This window comes from Maylandia zebra, linkage group LG2 (genome assembly GCF_041146795.1).
Source record: "Maylandia zebra isolate NMK-2024a linkage group LG2, Mzebra_GT3a, whole genome shotgun sequence".
NCBI classification, from domain to species: domain Eukaryota; kingdom Metazoa; phylum Chordata; class Actinopteri; order Cichliformes; family Cichlidae; genus Maylandia; species Maylandia zebra.
Window position 1 is genome coordinate 2,596,005 of NC_135168.1, and position 23,590 is coordinate 2,619,594.

Below are 23,590 nucleotides of genomic sequence, written 5' to 3' on the forward strand. Positions count from 1 at the left end.
AGCAATACTTGACTCTACAATCATGTACATGTATAAATATATATTTGAATCATACATAATTTATAGGAGCAAATGGTTTGACTTTTATCTTAGGGTGCCTCATTTACCACTGGGTAAATTTATCTATAATAACACAATATTATATGTGATGAACTCCATCCATCCATCCATCCATCCATCCATCCATCCATCCATCCATCCATCCACCCATCCATCCATCCACCCATCCATCCATCCATCCATCTGTCCACCCATCCATACATACATCCATACATCCCCTTATTCAATTCAGGGTTGGGTTTGAAGCAGCAACTTGTGGTCCAGGTTGTTCTTCCCCAAGACACGTGGGAAGGGTCTTCTTTACCTGGGCGTGGCATTGTGGGTCTAGGTGAGATCGGTGGTGATATGGCTGCCTGGAAACCTGAAGGTGTTGATGGATTTCATCCATTCTCCATTTATAATGAGAGAAGAGTGAACCTGTCTGCACCTCCTTATGTCACGGCCCAGCGGCACGAGGGAACAAAGATGGACACAGGTGCAGAAACCAACCCGGAAGCGAGACGGTAGGGAACAAATGATTTATTTCCGCCCACAGGCAAACAAAAGCAAAAGCAAAGCGGCGCCACCACACTCGTGGCGCGTAGGATTATCTACAATAATGAGGGCGACCTAGACACCTCTAGGAGACGGCTGAACAGCAGAGGCAGCGGGGAGGTAGAAACAGGACTAGGTAGGGGCCGGGGCACTGGAATAAGAGGAGATCACGGTCAGTGGGATCCAGCAGACAATCAACGATCCTCCACAGTTGAATTGAGTTGCCTTACTTGGTTTCAGGTGGAGGTGACAGGTGGGGCGGAAGCCCGGAAGTGGTCGAAGCATGGGGAGGCAGGCAAGTGAGTGGTGCGCCGGCAGGCCACGTCGTGTTAGCAGCAGGCGGCCCAGGTCCAGGAAGGCGGGAGTGAGGGAGACAAGATCTCCACTCCAGGTGCTACCTCTGAGGACAAGAAAAACAAGTAAGACATCACACAGCGTCTGACAGAGTTATGATGCTCCACTCGACTGACATGGGGATAGCAGATACTCAGGCGATGAATGGTTGAGAGCGCAGGTCTGATATACTGCTGGCATGATTGCTCACAGGTGGTCAGCCAGGGAGGAGCAACCGAACTCCGCCCAAAGGAGGAGGGGCCGCTGTCGGAGACCTGCAGGTGCCCACCCAGACCATGACACCTTAAGTCCATGGTGAGTTCTTTTGTTTTGAGGGCATTCAGTTTCAGGTTATTTTCTGAGTGCGACAGTGGGACAGATTCTCTACCTCTGCCCTGTAAGCTGTCTTGTCTCCATCAGAGATGAGACCAGTCAAAGTGGTATCACTGGCATACTTACCGATGATTGATTGATTGATTGATTGGTAATTTTATTTCAACATGTGAACAATATACAAGTACATTTAGATGATGATGGTTGAGTGGGATGGTGTACAGTATGAGAGTGAAGCTGAGAGATGGGTGCCGAGCTTAATGGATTGAGGCCGGTTTGTGAAGAAATCTTTGATCCTTTGAGGCGGCTGCGAGGGGATCTGAAGGTGATCTACAGGGTGGGCCATTTATATGGATACACCGTAATAACATGGGAATGGTTGGTGGTATTAAAGTCCTGTTTGTGGCACATTAGTATATGTGAGGGGGCAAACTCCTCAAGATGGGCGGTGACCATGGTGGCCATTTAGAAGTCGGCCATCTTGGATACAACTTTTGTTTTTTCAATAGGAAGAGGGTCATGTGACACATCAGACTTATTGGTAATGTCACAAGAACAACAATGGTGTGCTTGGTTTCAACGTAACTTTATTCTTTCATGAGTTATTTACAAGTTTCTGACCACTCATAAAATGTGTTCAATGTGCTGCCCATTGTGTTGGATTGTCAATGCAACCCTCTTCTCCCACTCTTCACACACTGATAGCAACACCGCAGGAGAAATGCCAGCACAGGCATCCAGTATCCGTAGTTTCAGGTGCTTCACACCATAGACAATTGCCTTCAGATGACCGGTGCAGGCGAAGCTCTGCAGTTAATGGCCCGGAAAATGGCCAGTGATTGTGTGGTGTGGTAGAAAAGTGTGAAGATGCAGACTGTGCAGGCGCGCTGGCCTCTGACCTCTGCCAGAGGTGCGCTGGCGGAAATTGCTGTTAATAAATTTACTAACAGCAATTAGTAAATTTAATAAGTTTTGGTGTGTTGTTTGCCAGTCGTTTGTTTAGTTGTATTGTATCTGCGACGCTCTCTCCAGTTAGCATAGGGGAGTGCCTAGCTGAGCGTAAGCTCCTCCTTCAGGCATTCATTTTTTATTTAACAGAATTGGTAAAAGTACTCACCTGTCCTGGTTGCTTCTTGCAGAATGTGGAGCTAAAGAGTAAGAGCAGCTCAATCACCTGCTTGTGAGCTCCTGGAGCAGACCAGTGTGCCCAGGTTAGGGGAGTATGGTTAAGAAGGGTTTTAATTTACATAGAAATGGCTGAAGCTTATGTTATTGATTTGTTTATAGTATGTGTTGGAAATATGTATATGTTTGTTATGTGCTCTAATGTTGTTGTATGTTTGTTTGTGTGGAGAGTTGTGTTTTCGTTTTCATTAGTTAGTCTGGATGCTCACCTGAATAGGTAGAGTATAAAGCTTTTTTTTGCTTTTAGCTGGTGTTGGTGTTTGGGCTGTGTTAACATATATCTTCTTTAATAATGTTTTCTAGTCCATGGATACATTTTATTCCAGTTTTGCGTCATATTATTGGAAGGGACCTATGACCGCTGGCCAAAACTGACACCTGACATTAGACTGACATCTGGGGCTGAAACCAGCATAGGACCACCAGTGTTTCTGCAACTGGCCTTGTGCTGGCCCATGTGTGGGCCACCTCTGGCAAACCAGATCTGGGCCACCAAAGGGCCGTCATTCTTTGCGGTATGTGGGCCATGTGTAAGCACATTGTGTGGGCCAGATCTAGGCCATACCAATTTTGCTATGTGGGAAGTAGAAGCTAAGAACTAAAACACTAGAAATGGACAATAACTTGAACCTGGTATTCAATATCATGACACAATCCACTTCGTATTGGCTCTGTCCTGTTTTTGTTTATCGTACATTTAGTATTGTATAGTTATCATTATAGTATTGTATAGTTAGTCATTAGTACCTTTGTGTCTGTTAATTTTACTGAAATTTGGCATGTTATTTATTTGTAATTTCTAGTTTTATATCTCTTGGAGATATATATTTTATATACTTATAAATGCACCATGGGGAGCTTAGGGTGAAACAGAATTCCGGCACATTGTATACTGTGTATACTGTTGTATACATGTATGTATGTAACAGAAACACTAGGAAAGAAGGCGCACAGAACTAGGAATGATGGAAATCAAAAACAGAAAACTTCATGGTGTGTGAATTAAGAATCTAAGTGTAAGTGTAAGAATTGAACCGAAACAATAATAATCGAAACAGCACAAATAGTGAAAAAGAACATAAACATAATACAGAATAATACCAAAAAAACTCAACATCCTGGGGCAAAAAGGGCCAGAACCGGGACAAATAAAGGCTAAGAGAAACCCTGAGGGAGGAGGAACTAATATCGCTGAGAACTTAAGAAACAAAGATAACCAGAACCAGAAATAACAAAAGTCAAAAATATGAATTAACCAACAAACGCAAAACACTGGGTCACAGATCCAGTACCATGGCAGGTGTGGATCAAGAACAGCTGGTGGGTGAAGAAGGTTTTTTTATTGCTTGTTTGTTTTGTTTTGTTTACATTTAAATTCTTTTCTTTTAACATTTTCTTTAAAGCTGTAAGACCCAGCACTGGCTTTGGCGATTAATTTTCTCTCTCTAGTCTATAGATTGTTGCTACCACGGCACTGAGGCTGTTAGTGTTGTGATGATGTCCTTGTAGTCATTACAGGATGCAAAACCGTTTCCGTGATCTAATTCTACAGAACTAATTCTGATGGTCGAAAGTTGCATCAATTGTCTTTTTTTTTTTTTTTTTTGGTGTGTAGATATTCTAGCATCCACATTATTAAACGGTCGGATATTTGACTACTTCAGTGATGTTAGTGTAAATGCGCATGTTTGTGATTTTATAATTAGAACTGAGAATAAATGTCGCTGGGCCAAAGTGAGTTGAGGCTGTGCGCAGTGTTTGGTGGTTACAGAAATAGGAAAAGCAGTTTACAGCGTGACTACCCTCTTTACAATGACCTAAGTAAAGGACTGTTTTCATCCGCCAGTTCCTAAAGGTGGTGGTGGTGATGATGATGATGATGATCTCAGGGGGTGTAGGAGGAGGGATATCACCAGTTTATAACCCCAACATCCGCCGTTTGTCAGCATTGTGATCGCAGAATGCACCGGGACCAAACGAAGCCGCGTTATGACTGTCTGTGTGCACAGCTGTAGCCCAGTCACATTTGCTCCATCCAGTTGAATTCTCCGAGCAGAGCTGCGTGAAAGCGAACCTTTGGCACAACAGCAGTCACAATCTCCCTCTCGGAGCGTTCTCGCTGGCGCGTACTTTGCACCGAGACCTTCCTCCGAGGCTTCTCCTTTCTTTTCTCTGGAGACTGAAACTTAAACAGGGGACGCACGGATAGTGTCAGTGCGGTAAATGTAGCAGCGGGCTGTGTGTCTTACTGAGCGGTGCTGTTGGACTAGCCGAGAACGCACCACGGACTAGCCGAGAACGCACCGCGTCCCGTCCCACATCCTCCTTTTTAATTCCCCCCTCCCCGTCCGCCAATGGGTGGCCCGAACAAGACCACCATGATTCTGAACGGATTTGCGCTCGTTCTTTACCTCTCAGGTAGGTCCAGTGGTTTAATTATTGTCACAAGAGAGAGAACTCTTCAGGGAAACACCTGAAGAAAAACACAACAGTCTTTGTCTAGATGCTCTTTGTCACCAAAGTGAAATGGAGAAGAGAATGGAGAGTGAAAAGTCATTTCATAGCCTCACATTTTGGTTCGGCGAGCCTCTGTTGTTTTGTTTTAATGATTATTATGCATTTGCATAACTTCGATGCGAAGATTTGGGTTCGCTTGGTCAGTTTCATTGTTTTGAACATCAGCGATGGAAAGACTGTCTGAATATGGATGCGGATGCTGCCCACTACTTAATCCTCAATACTAGTTCGCTTTTATTTTTCTTAAAAAACTCAGTTTTTGGCTTTGTTTCTGTTCTCTTAGCTCAAGCAAGAAATTGAAGTTTCATAGAGGCGTTTTGAAAGGCAAAAAATACCTGATAGTCACAGTATTGACCCGTAAACCCACAGACTGATATACATCAGACTCCTATAAGGATCAAATTAGAATGAAATTTATTTATATTATAAGAGATATAGAGGTTCAAATTATAGTGTCATATTAAATCTTATATATGTAAGATTTTAAAGTTGGTCTTTAGTCTTTAGCTTTGGATATTGTGATATACTTTTATCAAAATGAAAAAAGCCATAGATAGCACATAATGAATAATTTAACTACATTTTACACAAATGCATCCAGCAGAAACTATGCGTGTAGGTAAAGTTAAAATCACATGTAGCTAAACAGTAGTTTAGTTTAGGGAAAGCGGAGAAGCCTGCATAGAACAAAGGTGTAAATACACTGCCTGTCTTCACTGGGTAACAGTGCAGAAGAGCTTTCTAAACACGTTCTATATCATGCTTTTTGTATAGAACTTGGTTGTTGTTTCATCAGATTGTGAAAATGTGAACTTCTGTGAGCACCTCCGTGTGAATGAGCCCATATTTGGCTGTTAGCGGGACAAGATTTGAACAGTTAATTGCTGTAAGATAACACTAAAGGTGGGAAATTCCTGACATCATCTAGAAGGTAACAGGATGACGAATCAGTTTCAGTTAGACGTTAGAGTTCAGTTGAATTTCACCTCACAGTGTAAAATGCTTTAATTGGCTCTATAAATAAAAACTGCTTAAACTGAACTGAGCATTCTGCTGAACTGCTTCAATGAATGAAGGTCCAATATCGTTAGCTTCATAGCATAATTGCCTAAGTCAATGACTTAGGCAATTATGCTATGAAGCTAACGATATGCACAAATAATTTGAAGCTTTAGTTTGTGTATCTTTCCAGTCACATTTTAAAATTTCTTAACATTTTTTGCAGGATAGTTGCATTTCTGGCTATATGAGTGGTTTCTATTCATATTTTTGTCATAGTAATCCATAGTTTTAAATAGTTGTTGTTTACATAGTTGTTATATATAGTCAATATATATGTCAGAAATGCGCATATGTGTGTGTGCACCCAGATATGTGTGTTTGTGTGCATTTTATTTTTTTTAATAGTAGGAGGGTGTATGACAGGGCCCACATACACTGCTGGTATGTTTTTTCTTGAAGGCATAAACTGATACGGATACTTTTTTTAAATGAAGCTCTCATCAGGAAATACTTGGAGAATTTTTAACCCCTCGATACTGCAGAACAACAGGGCTTTGTGCTGCTTTAGAATATCTTACATTTGTAGGCGATGCTAGATTACTGCTGTATCAAACGGAAATACTGAATGTTTATAACCTTTTGCACATGGTGTGGACATATAATGATTTTAGTCAACCTCTGTAATGTTATAATCTTTTGTTTTCACAAAGTTTTCACAAAATTCATCAGAATATCTTTGTGGAATATTATCCCTGTAAGACTCAACCCATCAAAAAATAGCCTGAAAATTCAGATTTTTTGGAACTGAGATGTTTATTAACCTTTAATAACAAAATCCACATTTTTTGTTGCTATATTATGTTGTGTATGATATATTTTTATTATATATTTATTATATAATTTGTGTATCGCATTTGATACATTTTGTATTTTTGGCAACTTTTATTTAACAACAATGTTAATTTTAGACAAAAAAAAAAGAGTTTAGTCCATAAAATTTTGAAATGATGGAAAGTATTGATCATGCTGATGAAACAGGTCTCAGAAACTCGTGTATCAAATATGATACTGAGGGTATTATAGGGTTAGAAACACATTTGAGGAGGGTGTCCTTTCAGATATGAGAAATGTCAAGTTATTTTATTTATATCAATTATAAATAAAATTACTTGTTATTATGTCGAGTTATGTTTTTTTTAAATCAGTTTAGTGCAGGAAAGATGAGCGAGCGATGGAGTTATGTAGAGAAAATATATCTCAGTTGTTTTAGGATGAAGTGATTGGTAGTGTACACGTATATACACTAAATGTTTGAACACACCTTCTCATTTAATGGTTTTTCTTTACTTTCATGGCATCATTATAGATTCTCACTGAAGGCATCAAAACTATGAATGGACAAATATGGAATTATGCAGCAAACATAAAAGTGTGAAATAACTTTTATATTTTAGATTCTTCGTAGCAGCCCCCTTTGCTTTGATTGCTGCTTTGCACACTCTTGGCATTTTCTCCATGAGCTTCATGAGGTCGTCACCTGAAATGGCTTTCCAGCAGTCTCGATGGAGTTCCCAGAGATGCTGAGCACTGGTTGGTACTTTTGCCTTCACTCTGTGGTCCATCTCATCCCAAAACTATCTCAGTTGGATTTAAGTCAGGTGACTTTGGAGGTCTGGCCATCTGGTGCAGCACTCCATCACTCTCCTTCTTGATCAAATAGCCCTTACACAGCCTGGAGGTATGTTTGTGACTCTTGGACTTCCTTTCCGGGGGCGGTCCTCATGTGAGCCAGTTTCATTATATCACTTGATGGTGTTTGCGGCTGCACATTCAAAGTTTCAGCAATTTTCCAGACTGACTGACCTTCAGTTCCTAAAGTAACGATGGAGTGTTGTTGTCTTCTTAATAGGGTTGATGCTCCCAATCTCATTAGGAAGGCAAGAAATTCCACAAATGAACCCTGACACCTTCACACCTGTGAAGTGAAACCATTTCAAGTGACTACATCATCAAGCTCATTGAGAGAAGGCCGAGGGTCACTAACAGCACTGTCAACCAAGCAAAGTGTGGCTACTTTCACGAATCTAAAATATAAGACCTACTTACAACTATTTATCATTTTTCTCTGCTACATAATTCCATATTTTTGTAGTATTTTCAGTGTTGTAAGGAACAATACATTATTATTGTTATTTTATTTTTAAAAAATTAAGGATTTCATTAATTTGCATAGGTTATATTTAAAAATCACGAGCTGTAGCACAATCAACATATCACAGATGTTACAGGCCATGGAGAAGAAGGGTTTTAAGAAGAGGTTTAAAAACCGACAAGACTTGTAAAAAGCTCGATTTAATCAGGGCCATGATCTGACTCTCAAACTGAAGTTCAGCGTCCACTTTAACCCCATGGTTTGTGACAGTTGGCTTCATGTACTGAGACCCCAGATCAACAAATGGGGTCTGACTGTTATCACCACACACCATCACCTTTTCTCATCAACATTTAAAACTTAAAAAAACATGGTTTAAATAATAATACTTTCACTGGGTAAACTATTTTCAGTCAGTTATGTGTGAGTTTGATCCACACAATTTGTTAACTCCAGTAGATGACAGTAGGCACTTTCCCAAGCAGAGAGCAGAGAGCAGTGGCAGCTGGCGCAAAACCTAAAGCAATGTACTTCTGTGGCGCCCCGAAGTAACCTAAAAGAGTCATCATGACTTGAGCACTGTATATAAGACATTTTCACTTCTGTCATGGTCCTGGGCCATGCGGGCCCAGTATTCTCAGTTCCTTGTGTTTTTGTATTTCGTTCCTTATTTAGGCCATGTTTCCTGAGTTGTCCTGTTATGTTGTTCCTTATTTGACTTCCCCTTGTGACTCTTATCCCCTGTGTGCCCCTCTATGTATCTGTGAGCCCTCATCTCCCCTCGTGTTTCATTCCATGTTTCCCCAGCCCACTATGCCCGTGCTCTCTCTCCTCCTGTTTGCACCTCTGTGTACTTCCTGTTTTACTTTGACAGTCTCCCGTCAGTGTTGTTTACTCCTGCCATGTCTTGTTATGTTTATCTGTGTCAGCTGTGTTCCCATGTGTGGCCACTTCCCCTGATCATCCCTCTTGTGTATTTAGTCTCTGTGTTTCATGTAGTCTGTGTCGCGTCGTCTGTGTTTCCACCCTCTATGTTTCCATGCCCGGTCTATTGTATTCTTAGTCATAGCTTTACCTTAGTTATTCCCAGTTTAGGTTTCCGTTTAGCCACGCTATCCCTGCTGTATTTGTATACCTTGTCATCAGCCACAATAAAGGCTCGCTTTTGTTTAAAGTTCACTCCCGCCTGCTCACCTGTGTTCGCACCTGGGTCCTCCATACACACCACCGCACGGTCTGTCACAGCGGACCGTGACAACTTCTTGATCTGCTTCTTTTTAACAAGGAAGTGAAGATGCTACAGTTCACCAGACTTAATTGACAAAAACACCAACTTTACGTTGCAAAACAGGGGAGTTGTTTCTTTACTGTTGCCTCGTTGGGTTGCTTAGTTTGTGTTATTGGACTGTACAAAAACAAAACAAAACAAACATTCATTAGTTTCTTTCCCTCCTTTAGCTGTCACATCACATAGCACCACTATGGAGGGGCAGGCACACAGCCCCCCCCCCCCCACTAGCAGTTAAAGATTTGACCAGTAGTTGATGTTCAGAACACTTAGCAAGACTTTACTGAACTGTCAAAACACCTCATAAAGGCTCATTCCATCTCAGATCACCAGGAGCTTTACGCTCCACCGTCCCCAAGGTTTGTGACAGTCGACTCTACGTACTGAACAAAGGAACCCAGGTTGAGTGTTATCACCAAACACCATCACTTCTGACTTTTTCTCATTAAAATTTAAAAAGTTGAGAGCCATCCAGGCCTTTATGTTTTCAAGACACTTGAGCAGCAATCTAGCAGAATATGCTTCATTCTTTTTAAGAAGGACAAAAATCTGGGTTCATGAAAATAATCAAACTGAGCCCTGAAAAGGAGTGGAGGAGTATTTGTAGTCACCAAGGCGACCACAGAAAGTTCAATCTGCTAAGTCGGATCTAAATAACTCCAGGGCTATGCCCTTGATGTTCATGCACTGGTTCAATTCAATTCAATTTTATTTATACAGCCCAACAAAAACCCAACAATCATATGACCCCCTATGAGCAGCACTTTGGTGACAGTGGGAAGGAAAAACTCCCTTTTAACAGGAAGAAACCTCCAGCAGAACCAGGCTCAGGGAGGGGCGGGGCCATCTGCTGTGATTGGTTGGGGTGAGAGAAGGAAGACAGGATAAAGACATGCTGTGGAAGAGAGACAGAGGTTAATAACAGATATGATTCAATGCAGAGAGGTCTGTTAATACATAGTGAGTGAAGAAGAAACACCCAGTGCATCATGGGAATCCCCCGGCAGCCTACACCTATTGCAGCATAACTAAGGGAGGATTCAGGGTCACCTGGTCCAGCCCTAACTATATGCTTTAGCAAAAAGGAAAGTTTGAAGCCTAATCTTGAAAGTAGAGATGGTGTCTGTCTCCTGAATCCAAACTGGAAGCTGGTTCCACAGAAGAGGGGCCTGAAAACTGAAGGCTCTGCCTCCCATTCTACTTTTAAATACTCTAGGAACAACAAGTAGGCCTGCAGAGCGAGAGCGAAGTGCTCTAATAGGGTGATATGGTACTACAAGGTCATTAAGATAAGATGGGGCCTGATTATTTAAGACCTTGTATGTGAGGAGCAGGATTTTGAATTCTGGATTTAACAGGAAGCCAAAACAGGAGAAATCTGCTCTCGCTTTCTAGTCCCTGTCAGGACTCTTGCTGCAGCATTTTGGATTAGCTGAAGGCTTTTCAGGGAGTTTTTAGGACTTCCTGATAATAATGATCTGGTCCCAACAAGAGAGTAAAATTTCAAGATCCACTGTGTCAAATGCAACAGTTAAATTTAAAAGGTTAAGAACAACACAATCGCCAGAGTCAGTAGCAGTTGTTAAAACTCGTAAAAGAGCGGTTTCAGTGCTGTATTAAGTTCTGAAACCAGAGTGGAAAACCTCTAGAATGTTATTCCAAAAAGGCAGACTGCTATTGACCACTGCTAGAACAGACGGCCCTACAGTGGGAAACACCTCTTTAAATAGATAAGAAGGTACAGCATCATTTAATGAACCGAATGGTTTCAAGTGATCATCAATCTCCTGTAAAGAGAACGAAGTCACAGGCTTAAACTTGTTGATAACAACAGGACAGGGGACAGACACTGAGGGGTCATCAGCAGATGATCTGAGTCTTTGTGGAAATGACTTCACCAATAAAAAAAGAGAAGCTTTCACAAACAGCAGGAGAGGATTCGATGCAAACTCTCCGTGAGGCATTCGTCTTAAATAAAACGTGAGGTTTGTCACAGTTTGACAGAATAATAGCAGATAACTATTTTCTTTTGCCATCTTTCACTGGTTGCTGATAATGATTTCAGCAATCCCTTTGAAGTGACACCTGCAGATTGTCCTTTTTGTACTTGCACTCAGCTCTGCGGCACTCGTGTCTGACAGCCAGGGTTCAGATTTAGTTTCAGGCCTCCTGGTTTTCAGCGGAGCCACAGTGTGGCAGTTGGAGTGAAAACATGAGCTAAGCTCCTCAGTGAGATTGCACATAGACAGAGGAATGACACAGTTCTGACTGAAAATGGCAGAAAACTGAGCGGGTTAATAGGGCACCCATTCATCACACCTTTCTGCATTTCTGATTGTTGGCTAACTTCCCCCCATGCTGTTTTGCTCTTGGCCTCTAGTCTTCTTCTCCATGGAGGGTCCTGCTCTTTGTGGCTGTTCATCCTGTAGCCAACCATGTCAACGACTACTCTTGCCGTGGTGTAGATCAGCTGGTTGGTTGGTTTGATTTTTGCAGTACAGACTGTCTGTAATGCTGCATTCACTAGTAGATTTTCAGCAGTTACTTCACGTAGTATGGTAGTCGTGTATCCAGACTTTGAACACTAATTTTTTATGCCAAATGGAGGTTTAACAAAAAATCTTCTAAAAATTTGATTTGATGATTTGAGATATCCTAGTGCTTGAAAGCGAAAAATCTGCACATATTTAATAACAATTATTTTCTATTTTCTAATTAGAGTGCCATGTAGAAAGTCCAGAATTTAGTTTTATTTGGATTTGACAATCTATTAATATTTTTCTTGTTATGCAATTTATCCTATATCCTTAATCCAGCATTGAAGTTGAATGAAAATAGCTTTTTCTTTATTTATGTTACTAAGAAATTAATGTTGAAAAGTATTCTACATGCTTTATTTTGCATCATTGTGAAATATAACTACATACAATTCAGAAATTGCCAGTAGCTGTCTTTTCCAATGTGAAATGCGTATTGTTTTTTTTGTAGGAGGGCTTGAAGGATTTCCCCTCATATTTTAACTAGCAAATATGAGGAAAAATAATTCGTATTTGTTTGTTGCACCTGTACCAAATCAATTCGTTAACAATTTCAGGGTTTTAACTAATATTTTGATATAAAAAAGAATGATTTGAAAGTGAGTCAACGGACCATTTTTTCAAAAGGAAAAAAAAAATCTCTCTATATATATACAGCACTGTGCAAAATTTTTAGGCAGGTGTGAAAAAATGCTGTAAACAAAGAAAGCTTTCACAAATATAAATGATTGTTTATTGGGCCCAAATGTACGACCCCAAACACACAGCCAAAGTCATTAAGAACTATCTTCAGCATAAAGAAGTACTGGAAGTGATGGTTTGGCTCCCACACAGCCCTGATTTCAACATCATTGAGTGTGTCTGGGATTAAGTGAAGAGACCGAAGGATGTGAGGAAGCCTACATCCACATTCAGGAAAAGGACTAGATGTTGTAGTCCCTGACAATGCTTTGCTTTACATGGTGAGAATCTTGAGGGATGGTTGTTATGAGGAAAGGCAGCCCGGAAACTTTACCAGCAGCGCACATCATGGTGTGCCTCAACGTTGGGTCTTTTACCCAAGCTCATCTGCCACCCCTTTAGCATTTATGGAGCCTCACTTCCTCAAAGGGACAGAAAAGGTGACAGAGAGAAGTAAGACAAGAGGGACAAGATAGAAGAGCGCAGAGCCGGAAGGGGGGCGCCCGATCCGGCTTCCCACACCTCCCCCACTGCCTCCCAGAAAAGGGAAGAAGAGCAGAGCAGAGAAGAGCAGAATATTTTCTTTTTTCTCGCGGTTAGCTGACTGCCGTAGCTGCCCAAGTGATGTCAGCCATTTTTAACCATAGCCAGTGACTGGTCCTCTCAGCAGTGTTAGCTAGTTCTCTTATAGCCTGCCGTTGCGCCTGTCCTCTGATCCCATTCTCTCTAAGCAGTTCTGCTGTTGTACTGGCAACAAAGCCCCTGCACCCCACCCTCTGCCAGCCAATTTGAGGCAGAAATTGTTTCCTCCTATGGTACCACCAGCTCAACGACACAGAGGATCTGTGGATAGGACACTTCCACTTTTGAAAGCGTTCTTTGTTTACAGCAGTTTTTCCCCTCACCTGCCTAAAACTTTTGCACACATTTGTTATGTGAAGCTAATATTTTACAGTGCTATTTCACAGCGCTCATATGTACGCTTTTTATGTAGGTCCGAGCAGAAAATGTGCTAAAGATGTTACAAATGGTCTAATTTCAGATGAAACCCCTATTTCAATAGCATTGAAGTTTTAAACAACTATCATAAATGTTAACCTGCCTGTTGAACACGTAACTTTAACCAGTTAGCATTTAGCAACTAAAACGTGCAATTTGTGGAGGAATTGCAGCAGGATTTTTCTACCGACTCGCTGTTGGTGGCAGTAAAAAGTTGCAGGTAAACAGGTTGTTGCTGTAGAGTGAAAACAGGTGTACCTAATAAAGTCTTTATGTTACTCATAATGTTAGTTCATATTGAGAAGAATGTCATGGTACACAAACTGGCGACCTTCAGCAGACAACAGTAACAGATGGTCAGAGTAACTGTGTCACTGAGCCAGTAAATGACACGAAGTAATTGCTTCTAAACCCCCTTAAAAACAATCGAGCCATCACAGAGCATAAACTTTAGACATGTCAAAATTATCCTAAGTTCAGCAATTTCTTCACATGCAACTAAAAAGTGTACTTAATACAATGGCAGAGACTGTGAATGTTACCCATACTGTATGATCATACTGAGAAACAGAGAAAGACAGTAAAAATTATGTGAACATAAGAGTTGAAGCATGTAAGAAACCTAAACCGGCAGCCTGCAGTCTGATTAGGTTCAGCAAAAAGTTTGTTACTGTAGAATGAATACAGCTGTACCTAATGAAGTGGCAGTGCACTGTCACTGTAAGTAACATTACTGTAGTATCATTTCATACAGCACATATCCCAAAAGGTTGATTCTGTTCATCTGGACGTTTTCAGTGGGAGAAACATTTCATCATCATCCAGGTGACGTCTTCAGTCTCAGCTGACTGCAGGTTTCCAACCTTATAAACAGGACATTTGCACAATACCTAAACCTCACCCACCGAATGGACAATGGTCTGGGAGGTCAGTTCCTTGATCATTAATGTGCTGTGTCACTGTAGCAGCAAAAAAAGTGGAAGATTTCAGAAACTGTACAAAATTTAAAAAATCTGAATCGAAGCACAATCAAGATGGTTGTTTTGCCTCGCAGCTGTGGTTCAGAATACCACACTAATATTAATGGAGTAGGTAGGCAGTAAATATTATCATTCCTGCCTGTCTGTAATATTAATAGACAGGGTTAAGAGGATAATACAGTTTTTGTGTATTTTTAAGAGCCCCAGATTGCAGGGGTGTGTTCTTTGAGCAACAGGAGTCCTTCCAGTAGGCACAGAGCAAGAGAGAGACACGGAGAGAATTTCTTATCAGTATTGAGCTCTAGTGACAGATGATGACGTCTATGAAGAGCAATGAGGCCAGTGAAATGTGCATCGTAAACCTGCTTTGATGATAAGTGTGAAAAAAAAGCAGCTCAGAGCAGGAAGGAAAGGAGATCATCCCAGGTCAGAGGAGGGAGAGAGATGAAGAGGATTAGAAATGTGTGAGGTGAATGAACTTTGTGAAAGAAGTAAGAAAACCCATCTCACTTCTTCTGTCACATTTAATGAAAAATGAGCAGCTTACCTGGACTCCATCCGCCTGGTTCCATCTGATCTGGATGCAGAGGTGTGTGTGCAGTGTGCGCATATGTGACTGTGTGTGAGAGTTCTTCTTCTGGTCTATCCAAGGGAATAGTTTGGAGGTCTTCTGTGTGTTTTGTTGATAACTGGGATTTGGAACTCAAACACAGGGGCGGCAGATGGTGTGTTGGCTTCTGCTTGGTTGTGTGTGTGTGTGTGTGTCTGTGCATGAAGTGTGTAAACAGCAGTAGCTTCAGTGCTGTGAATTTGTGTGTGTGTGTGTGTGGGGGGGGGGGGGGGGGTCCTTACCCAAACTCAATGTCGAACGTGAGTTAGTGCTCCCTGAAGGGATTGCTGCTCTCTGTGGTTGGAGAGCTGGGCTGATCCCAGGTCAGCTACGGTCTGACCTCCAGCCCATCTGCTATCACAATAACAGATGCGTTAGAGCCTGGCTTAAGACCTGTGGATGGACCCACAATCTCTAGTTAGTCTCAGTTAAACACAGTTAGTTTGGTGGAAACACAACTTTTTATCATCTCCACCTTTTTCCTAGCCGCATGAAGCACAAAACCCTAAGACATCAATAGCCCTAAGGCAACTCACAGAATAAACACAGGAAGAATGGGAATAATTCTGCAGTTTACTGTTAATTGGATGAGGCCTTGCAAAGCCAGCCTGCACATACAAGTTTTGCATATGTTAATTCTAAAAGGATATATGTGGAACTGACATTAAATTAAAATTCATTCAGCTAAAATCTGTTTGTGTAAATGTCTGTTTATTATTTGCATCACTGAAACTCACCTACCAGCCTGAGCTTAGCAGCATAACTAAGGGATGGTTCAGGCTCACTGGATCCAATCCTAAGTATATGCTTTATCAAAAAGGAATCTTTCGAGACACACTTGAAAATCAAGTTGCTAAGTTGGTGCAGGCAAAGTTAGCTCAGCCACTGTAAGCTCTCCCTGAGCAAATTGTCCGAGTGCAGATGGTGACTGCAAGGAGGAAGGGGAGCCCTACACAAAAGCCTTTAGAAACATGGTATCTAACCAGATGCTTCCTCTGGCATTACATTGTCATCCAGTAACACTTTGAGGAATCTTGGAATCATTTTTGACCAAGATATGTCCTTCGACATGCAAACTAAACAAATATGTAGGACTGCTTTCTTTCATTTGTACAATACCTCTAAAATTAGAAACATCCTGTCTCAGAGTGATGCTGAAAAATTAGTTCCATGAATGTATTACTTTTATGAAGGACTATTGTATTTTTTTTTTTTGGCCTGTCCCGTTTGGCTCTTTTGCCATCAGAATTATTGTCTAAAGGCAAAGAAAGATGCCCAACGGATTTACTTTACCAAATTGATTCACCTTTTATTGTTTATTTTATTTTATTTTCACTTGTTAGATACGGGACAGACTTGACTGGGGAAAAGAAAGGGGAGAAAGAAAGAGGGAAAGAAAAACAGCGGGGAAGAGGGACGGGGATAAAGGACAAAAAACAAAAAACAAACAAAATAAGCAGACAAAAAAATCCATCTCACCTGGATCACCTGTTGAGAAAGAAAAAAAAGAAAACAAGCAGAAGAAAAAAAAGAGCAACATAATAAACAACATCACGATCTATGGGAATATGACAGTAAATACTAAATATTATTGTGCAGCACGTAAGATCGACAGCGCACAGTGTGCTTTGAGGTAGGAGCCAAAAAGGGTGTAGTTTGTGTGTGTGAGCACCCGTGTGCACACCTGTGAGCATGGACGCGCTTGTTTTTAAAAGGTTCCTTCATGTAATGATCTGCTAGAGGGTGTGGGGGGGCCACAGCCCCGTCCTCCAGGGCATGAAGCAGGTGTGGAGGAGATCAAAACTCCAGACATCCAGAGGCCCCCAGAACACAAGAGACCAAGGAAGACCAACAGAGGGGCAGCTGCGCCACTGTCCCAGAAAGAGCTGAGGAGAGTCCCAGATGTGGGGTCGCCCACCCCCGAAGTAGCCCGAGCGACCCCCAGGCCAGGGGTGAGGTTATACCCCCTGATGGTCTTTTGGATTCCGTGTAGCGTGCCCACCCCCAAGATCCTATATGTATGTGTTATGAGAGTGTGAGTAATGTGAATGTCTAAGTTGTGGGATAAAATTGAGGCACAGGCAGCCAGAAGGGGACAGAGGGGGGGATGCCTCCCCTGCACCCTAGTGACCCCAAGGCCCTGCATGTGTGGGTGATTGTGGTGGAGCGGGAAGAGGGAGGCAGCTGGAGATGGGGAGGGAAGGAAGGGAGGGGCAAGTGACCCCTCCCTGGGGCCAGCTCCCCCGCTGACCCCAGTAGGCACCCCCACACTGCCAGGGAAAGGGGGCCCAGGCCCATCCGGACCGGGGCCCATCATAGCAGCGCCGCCTGGCCCCACAGAGCCCGGGACAGCCCACCCGACCCCACCACAGAGAAAACTGCACCCACCCCACCATCCACTCATCTTCCAGACTACACAAGACAATAGACGCCCAGGCTGAGATTTTCCTCCACCTCTCCTGTATCTCCCCCACCTGCAGAGTGAGTTCCTGAAGAGAGGAGAGCTCCTGCAAGATGTAACAGCCTCCCCCACCAGTTGAAGAGCCCCCCAGGTGGCTCGATGCACTGGCAGCACCCTGCACCAGGGCTGGGCCCCCATACACCCACCCGCCCACAACCTCGGCAACACACCAACCAGGACCCAAGCCCCCGAGGCCCAGCCAGGGCCCCAGCCCAGAGACGGAGCACCCCCAGAACCTCACGCCCGTCCCGGACCCACCCAGGGGCAGCCAGGCTACCAGGTCAGTAACCCACGCAGCCACGAGGAAACAGTCACCTAAGAGCCAACAGAGCCCTTAATAGGCCATGACTGCTACCCCGGGTTGAGCCCTCCAAGGAAGATGCTCCTCGGGAGTATTGTATTTCTTTATTAGGATGCGGTGAAAAACTCCCTGAAAAGCCTTCAGTTGATCCAGAATGTTGCAGTGAGAGCACTGACAGGGACTAGAAGAGAGTCCCCCATGCTGGCTTCTCTTCATTGGCTCCCTGTTAAACCCAGAGTCCAGACAGACTGCCACTTTAATTTTAAGATTGAGCTTAAAACGTTCCTTTTTGATACAGCTTGTTAGGGCTGGACCAGGTGACTCTGAACCCTTCCCTTGGTTAAACTGCAATAAACTACTTCTGAGGTCAACTCAATGCAATGAGGCATTCTTCTTCGCACACCTGTTTTCACTCTCTCTATTTTCATACACCACTCTGCATTTAATCATCATTATTGCTTTCTGGCTCTCTTCCACATTGTTTCTTTTATTCTCTCTTCCTGCTGTCATGAACCAATAGAATGATGGACTCACTTGCAGGACAGTGAGAGACAGTTAGTACACGTCCATTTAAATGGTAAATGGACTGGTTCTTATTTAGCGGTTTTCTACTCTATTTGAGCATATTAAATGGAGCAACTACAGGAATTACAGGAACAGAAACTCCACCCTATGTAGTGACATCTTCACAGACTCCCCAACGCACAAACTCAACAGAATTATCTGATCTGCTGTCTGCCATCATGCTGAGCGAGAGGATGGTGTGTGTAGTGGGCTTCAAAGCCAAGGCTAGGAGAGGGGCGGGGGATGGAGGGGCTTGTGTGGAACATATGTGCACATGTACAGACACATACACTAGGATGGTTTGGCTGAAGGTGAAAACAAACACTGAAAGTTCTTACATTTTAGTCCTTGTCTGATTTCCCAGCTTGAGTATTATAAATCACTCTCAGGCAACTGCTCAGTTTTCAAACATGGAAACATAGATAGACATAGATAGAAGGCAAGAGCATAAACCAGCCCTGCTCCACTGAGCTATCCAAGCTGTGCTCTCAGTGGCAGGGGAACAATATGAGAACAGCACCACCAAGGCTTGAAATGGAGCAATACTGGAAGAGCATATGTGAGAAGGACCCAACCTATAACGACAATGCTCAGTGGTTAGTGGATCTAAGAGTAGACCACACCAACCTCCCTGAACAGGATCCAGTGAACATCACAGTGGCAAAGATCCGAGAAAGGGTCTCCAGCATTGAAGAGTTGGACAGCATCAGGCTCTGACATGATTCACACCAACTGGCTGAAGAAGCTGACTGCACTCTGTGAGTGTCTGGCAGCACAAATGAACCAGCTGGTAATGGATGAGACACACCTGGAATGGATAACTGAAGGCTGGACAGTCCTGAGTCCCAAGGATCCCCAAAAGGTATAACCTGCCTCAGTACCACATGGAAGCTCTTGTCAGGCATCGTAGCAGCTAAGAAGAACAGGCACATGACTCAATACATGAGCGTGGTACAGAAAGGAATTGCCAGGAATACCAGAGGAGTTTAACACCAGCAGCTGGCAGACAGAGCAGTCGCCCGAGACTGCAAGACCAATCTGTGGATTGACTACAGGAAGGCCTATGACTCAATGCCCCACACCTGGATCCTGGAATGCCTAGAAGTGTACAAGATCAACAGGACCCTAAGAGCCTTCATCAGGAATTAAATGAAGATGTGGTGAACAATACTAGAGGCCAACTTCAAGCCAGTAGCACAAGTCACCATCAAGTGTGGGATCTACCAAGGAGATGTTCTGTCCTCAAATTCAAATTCAAATTCAAATTTTATTTGTCACGTACACAGTCATACACAGTACGATATGTAGTGAAATGCTTGGACAACTGCTCGTGACCTAAAGAAAACAAAAAAGGAAAAGGCTATGAATAAGATAGGAAATAAATATGAAAAATTAAAAAGGGTAAATTTAACTAGGAAGGAATAAAATATAAATTAAGGTTAAAAATGAAATAACTGTACAACACAAATTAGAATGAAGGGTAAATTTAACTGGGAAGAATAAGATAAAGATAAATATATAAATTAAAGTTGAAAATAAAATAACTGTACAACAAAATACACAATATAGAACTATATAAGAATGTATGAAGAAATATAAATAAATATATACACAATAACAGTAGCTGTACAAGTATTAACCGGAAATGAAGAATATAGTGACCAGTGTTGTGCAAAACCAAAGTCCAGAAAGTCCAGTGTGTGTGTAAGAACCATATGTGTGGGTCAGTACTGTGTGGTGGTGTGATTGAGAGACCGTATCGCCTGCGGGAAGAAGCTCCTCCTCAGTCTCTCTGTGTTGGTCTTCAGGGAGCGGAATCGCTTTCCTGACCTCAGCAGAGAGAACAGTCTGTTGTTGGGATGGCTGAGGTCCTTCACCATCTTCCTGGCCTTGGTCCAGCACCGCCTGCTGTAGATTGAGTGCAGGTCAGGGAGCTCGGAGCGGATGGTGCGCTCAGCTGACCGCACAACCCTCTGTAGAGCTCGTCTGTCCTGCATGGTGCTGTTCCCGAACCAGGTTAAGATGTTTCCCGCCAGGATGCTCTCTATGGTGCACGAGTAAAAGTTCCTGAGCACCTTGGAGGGCAGTTGGAAGTCTCTCATGCGTCTGAGGTGGTAGAGACGCTGTCGGGCCTTTTTCACCACGGTGTTGATGTGACAGGACCATGACAGGTCCTGCGTGATGTGAACTCCGAGGTATTTGAAGCTGTCCACTCTCTCCACTGGGCACTCGTTGATGACGGGGGTCTGGTAGTTCCTCTCACTGATGTTCAGCATATCCCTGAACACCCTCAGTGACATTACTGACAGGATTAGCTATGTATACTGACTACGAATGGCGCAATTGACATTGGAATGTCATTCGGACTGGAGAAATGTAGTCGGATGCTAGCAAAGGAAGGGAAGGTAGTCAGAACTGAGGTGCTCACAATACCAGAAGGCAACATTGCAGATGTTGAGGACAGCTACAAGTTTTGCCTGTGGGATTCCCACAGGCAAAACTTGTAGCTGTAACTTGTAACTGTAAGACCCCAGGTGCAGGCTGTGTAAAGATGCCCCCTGACACTCCAGCACATATAAGCAGGGTGCAAGATGCTACCAGGCAGGGCATACATGGAACGCCATAACCAATTCCAGCATAATATACAGGAATATCTGTGCAGAGTATGGCCTAGATGTCCAATGTAAAAATGGGAAAATCCCCCTAGGGTGGCTAAGTATGATGGAGCTAAGATCCTGTGGCACTTCTAAGTACAGACAGATAAACTGATGATGGCTAACCAACCGGACATAGTAGTGGTCGACAAGCAGAGGAAGATGGCTGTAGTGATAGATGTAGATGTAGCAACATCAGGAAAAACTAACAGGAGAAGCTGGAGAAGTACCAAGGGTTGAGAGAAGAGCTCGAGAAGATGTGGAGGGTGAAGGTAACAGTGGTCCTAGTGCTAATTGGAACACTTGGTGCAGTGAGCTCCAAGCAAGTCGAGTGGGAGGACCCAGACCTCTGGTAGAGGACCTGGGCTTGAAGAGTAGACCGCCTGCAGGGGCGAGAGGGGAATTTTAAGTACCTGTGTGTGTGTAAGTCATACAAAACACACAAAGGCTCTGTTTACGAAATCCTCTTGCATTGTGTTGTCTAAAAGTTACCAACCAACGGGCCAAAATGACCCATTTGTAATGTTTACGCACCTGTAACACAATACAAAAGCAACAGTAATGTTGCAACAGCAATGTTTAATTCATATCCACAAAATGTGAATTATACACAGAATCTTTTGAAGTCATAATGTAACGTATCAATTACTTTATAAAATACTAAGTTACATGGTCAATACACAAGACATTACCACTGGTTTTCTAAATGGTTTCATCGTCCACTTCACAAGGTGATATTATCACTATCACGCATCAGCCAAGAATCCGTCACACATCCACCATGGTCCTGTCAGCGTAGAGGCAGCTATTTTAAATGGCTGTATCTGTACAGAGGAGAATAGTGGATGTATAGGGCAAGGTAGGTGGAGCAGCCGGGCAGAAGGAAAATAGGAAGTGTAGTGAAGGAGAGTGTCGGTGTAATAATGATAGTGTGAGATGGACTAAGATGATATGTTGTGGTGATCTCATCAAGGGAGCAGTTAAAATAGGAAAAAGAAGGTTATAATACAAGACTTAAAACTGTCAAATTACAAAATAATAATAATAATAATGGATTGGATTTATATAGCGCTTTTCAAGGCACCCAAAGCGCTTTACAATGCCACTATTCATTCACTCTCACATTCACACACTGGTGGAGGCAGCTACGGTTATGTGCTTTATGTAAAATAGTTTACATAAAGCCTGTCATCATATTACTTTTGTTATGTAAAAATAATAATCCGTCTCTCATTGACAGCTGTAATTTTTTGACTGCCAATATTACTCCTTGCCTCATCTCTGTAAATAACAATTTTAAGATAACTGGCACTGAGTATGTCATAGGATTGGTAATAAGCTAAATAATTATGCAAATATTTGCAGTACTGCGCTGACGGACAGTATGGAGTGGAGAGAGAGTGGACCCAAATGCAGATGCTAGAGACCGAACTTTAACTGAAAGCGAGCCTTTATTTATGGCTGTATGAAACACAAACCAAAAGCAAATGGGAGACAAAGACTAAACTATCAAAACCTAAACTGGGAAAAACAACTAAGCACTAAGTACATGGAGCGTAAAGATCTAAAACCTGAGACTTGAGATGTAAAACATAGGTTTTTAATGTTCCAGGTTTCATGTTCTGAGACTTAGAAACAGAAGGGAAGATGAGCAATCTGACAACAGGCAGCGGAAGACAGAGGACTAAATACATAGAGGATAACGAGGGGGTGGGAAACAGCTGGGAAACACAGCTGGACTAATCAGACAAGCAAAACTGAATACACTGAACACTGGACAAGGGACTATCAAAATAAAACAGGATAGACATGACAGACCAAATGCAGGGAACACAGGAAGGAGCGACATCTAAAGGACAAATGCAAACGGAACTAAATGATCTAATCAGAACTAACAAGCACAAGAAAAACTCAGAGAATTTAACTAAATTTAGAATATAAGTTCAACCAGATTCAAAATGTCCAAATGCAGAAACACTGGGTCACAGACCCAGCACCACAACGCTCGCCGTGGTGAGTGATGCCACAAATCTCTTGGGCAGCTGTTTCAGGAAAGGCGTCTGGAATAAAAATCTGCCAAACATCACACAAACATGCTCAGCCAACTGCTGCAGCACCTCATACATAAAACAAACATACATAAAAGTCCAATTTCGAGGAAAAACAAATCAGTGTTAAGTAGAAAGTATACAATTGATCCTGGATCTGCCAATACAAGAAATCTCAAACACCCTTCGGACAGACACAAAGGGTTTGTTTTCTGGCAAATACAGTACCTACACATTCCAATAAACTCGGTTTAACATGTAACTCAAAACTGAGTGCATTGATATGTAAATCTCATAAACCCATATTTTAGTCACAGTAGGACCTGGAAAACACATCACATGTTTAAAGTG

The 23,590-nt window shown here is 42.6% G+C and overlaps 1 protein-coding gene across 1 annotated transcript in view; it reads left to right on the plus strand.

Moving 5' to 3' along the window:
- Positions 1–4,365: 4,365 nt before the first annotated feature.
- Positions 4,366–23,590, plus strand: part of gfra3 (GDNF family receptor alpha 3) — a 76,776-nt gene continuing 57,551 nt past the window's right edge. Inside the window, exon 1 of the mRNA XM_012923400.3 lies at positions 4,366–4,863. Within this exon, the coding sequence (XP_012778854.1) occupies positions 4,800–4,863 (64 nt within the window). The 5' untranslated portion in view covers positions 4,366–4,799. The remainder of the gene's footprint in view (positions 4,864–23,590) is intronic.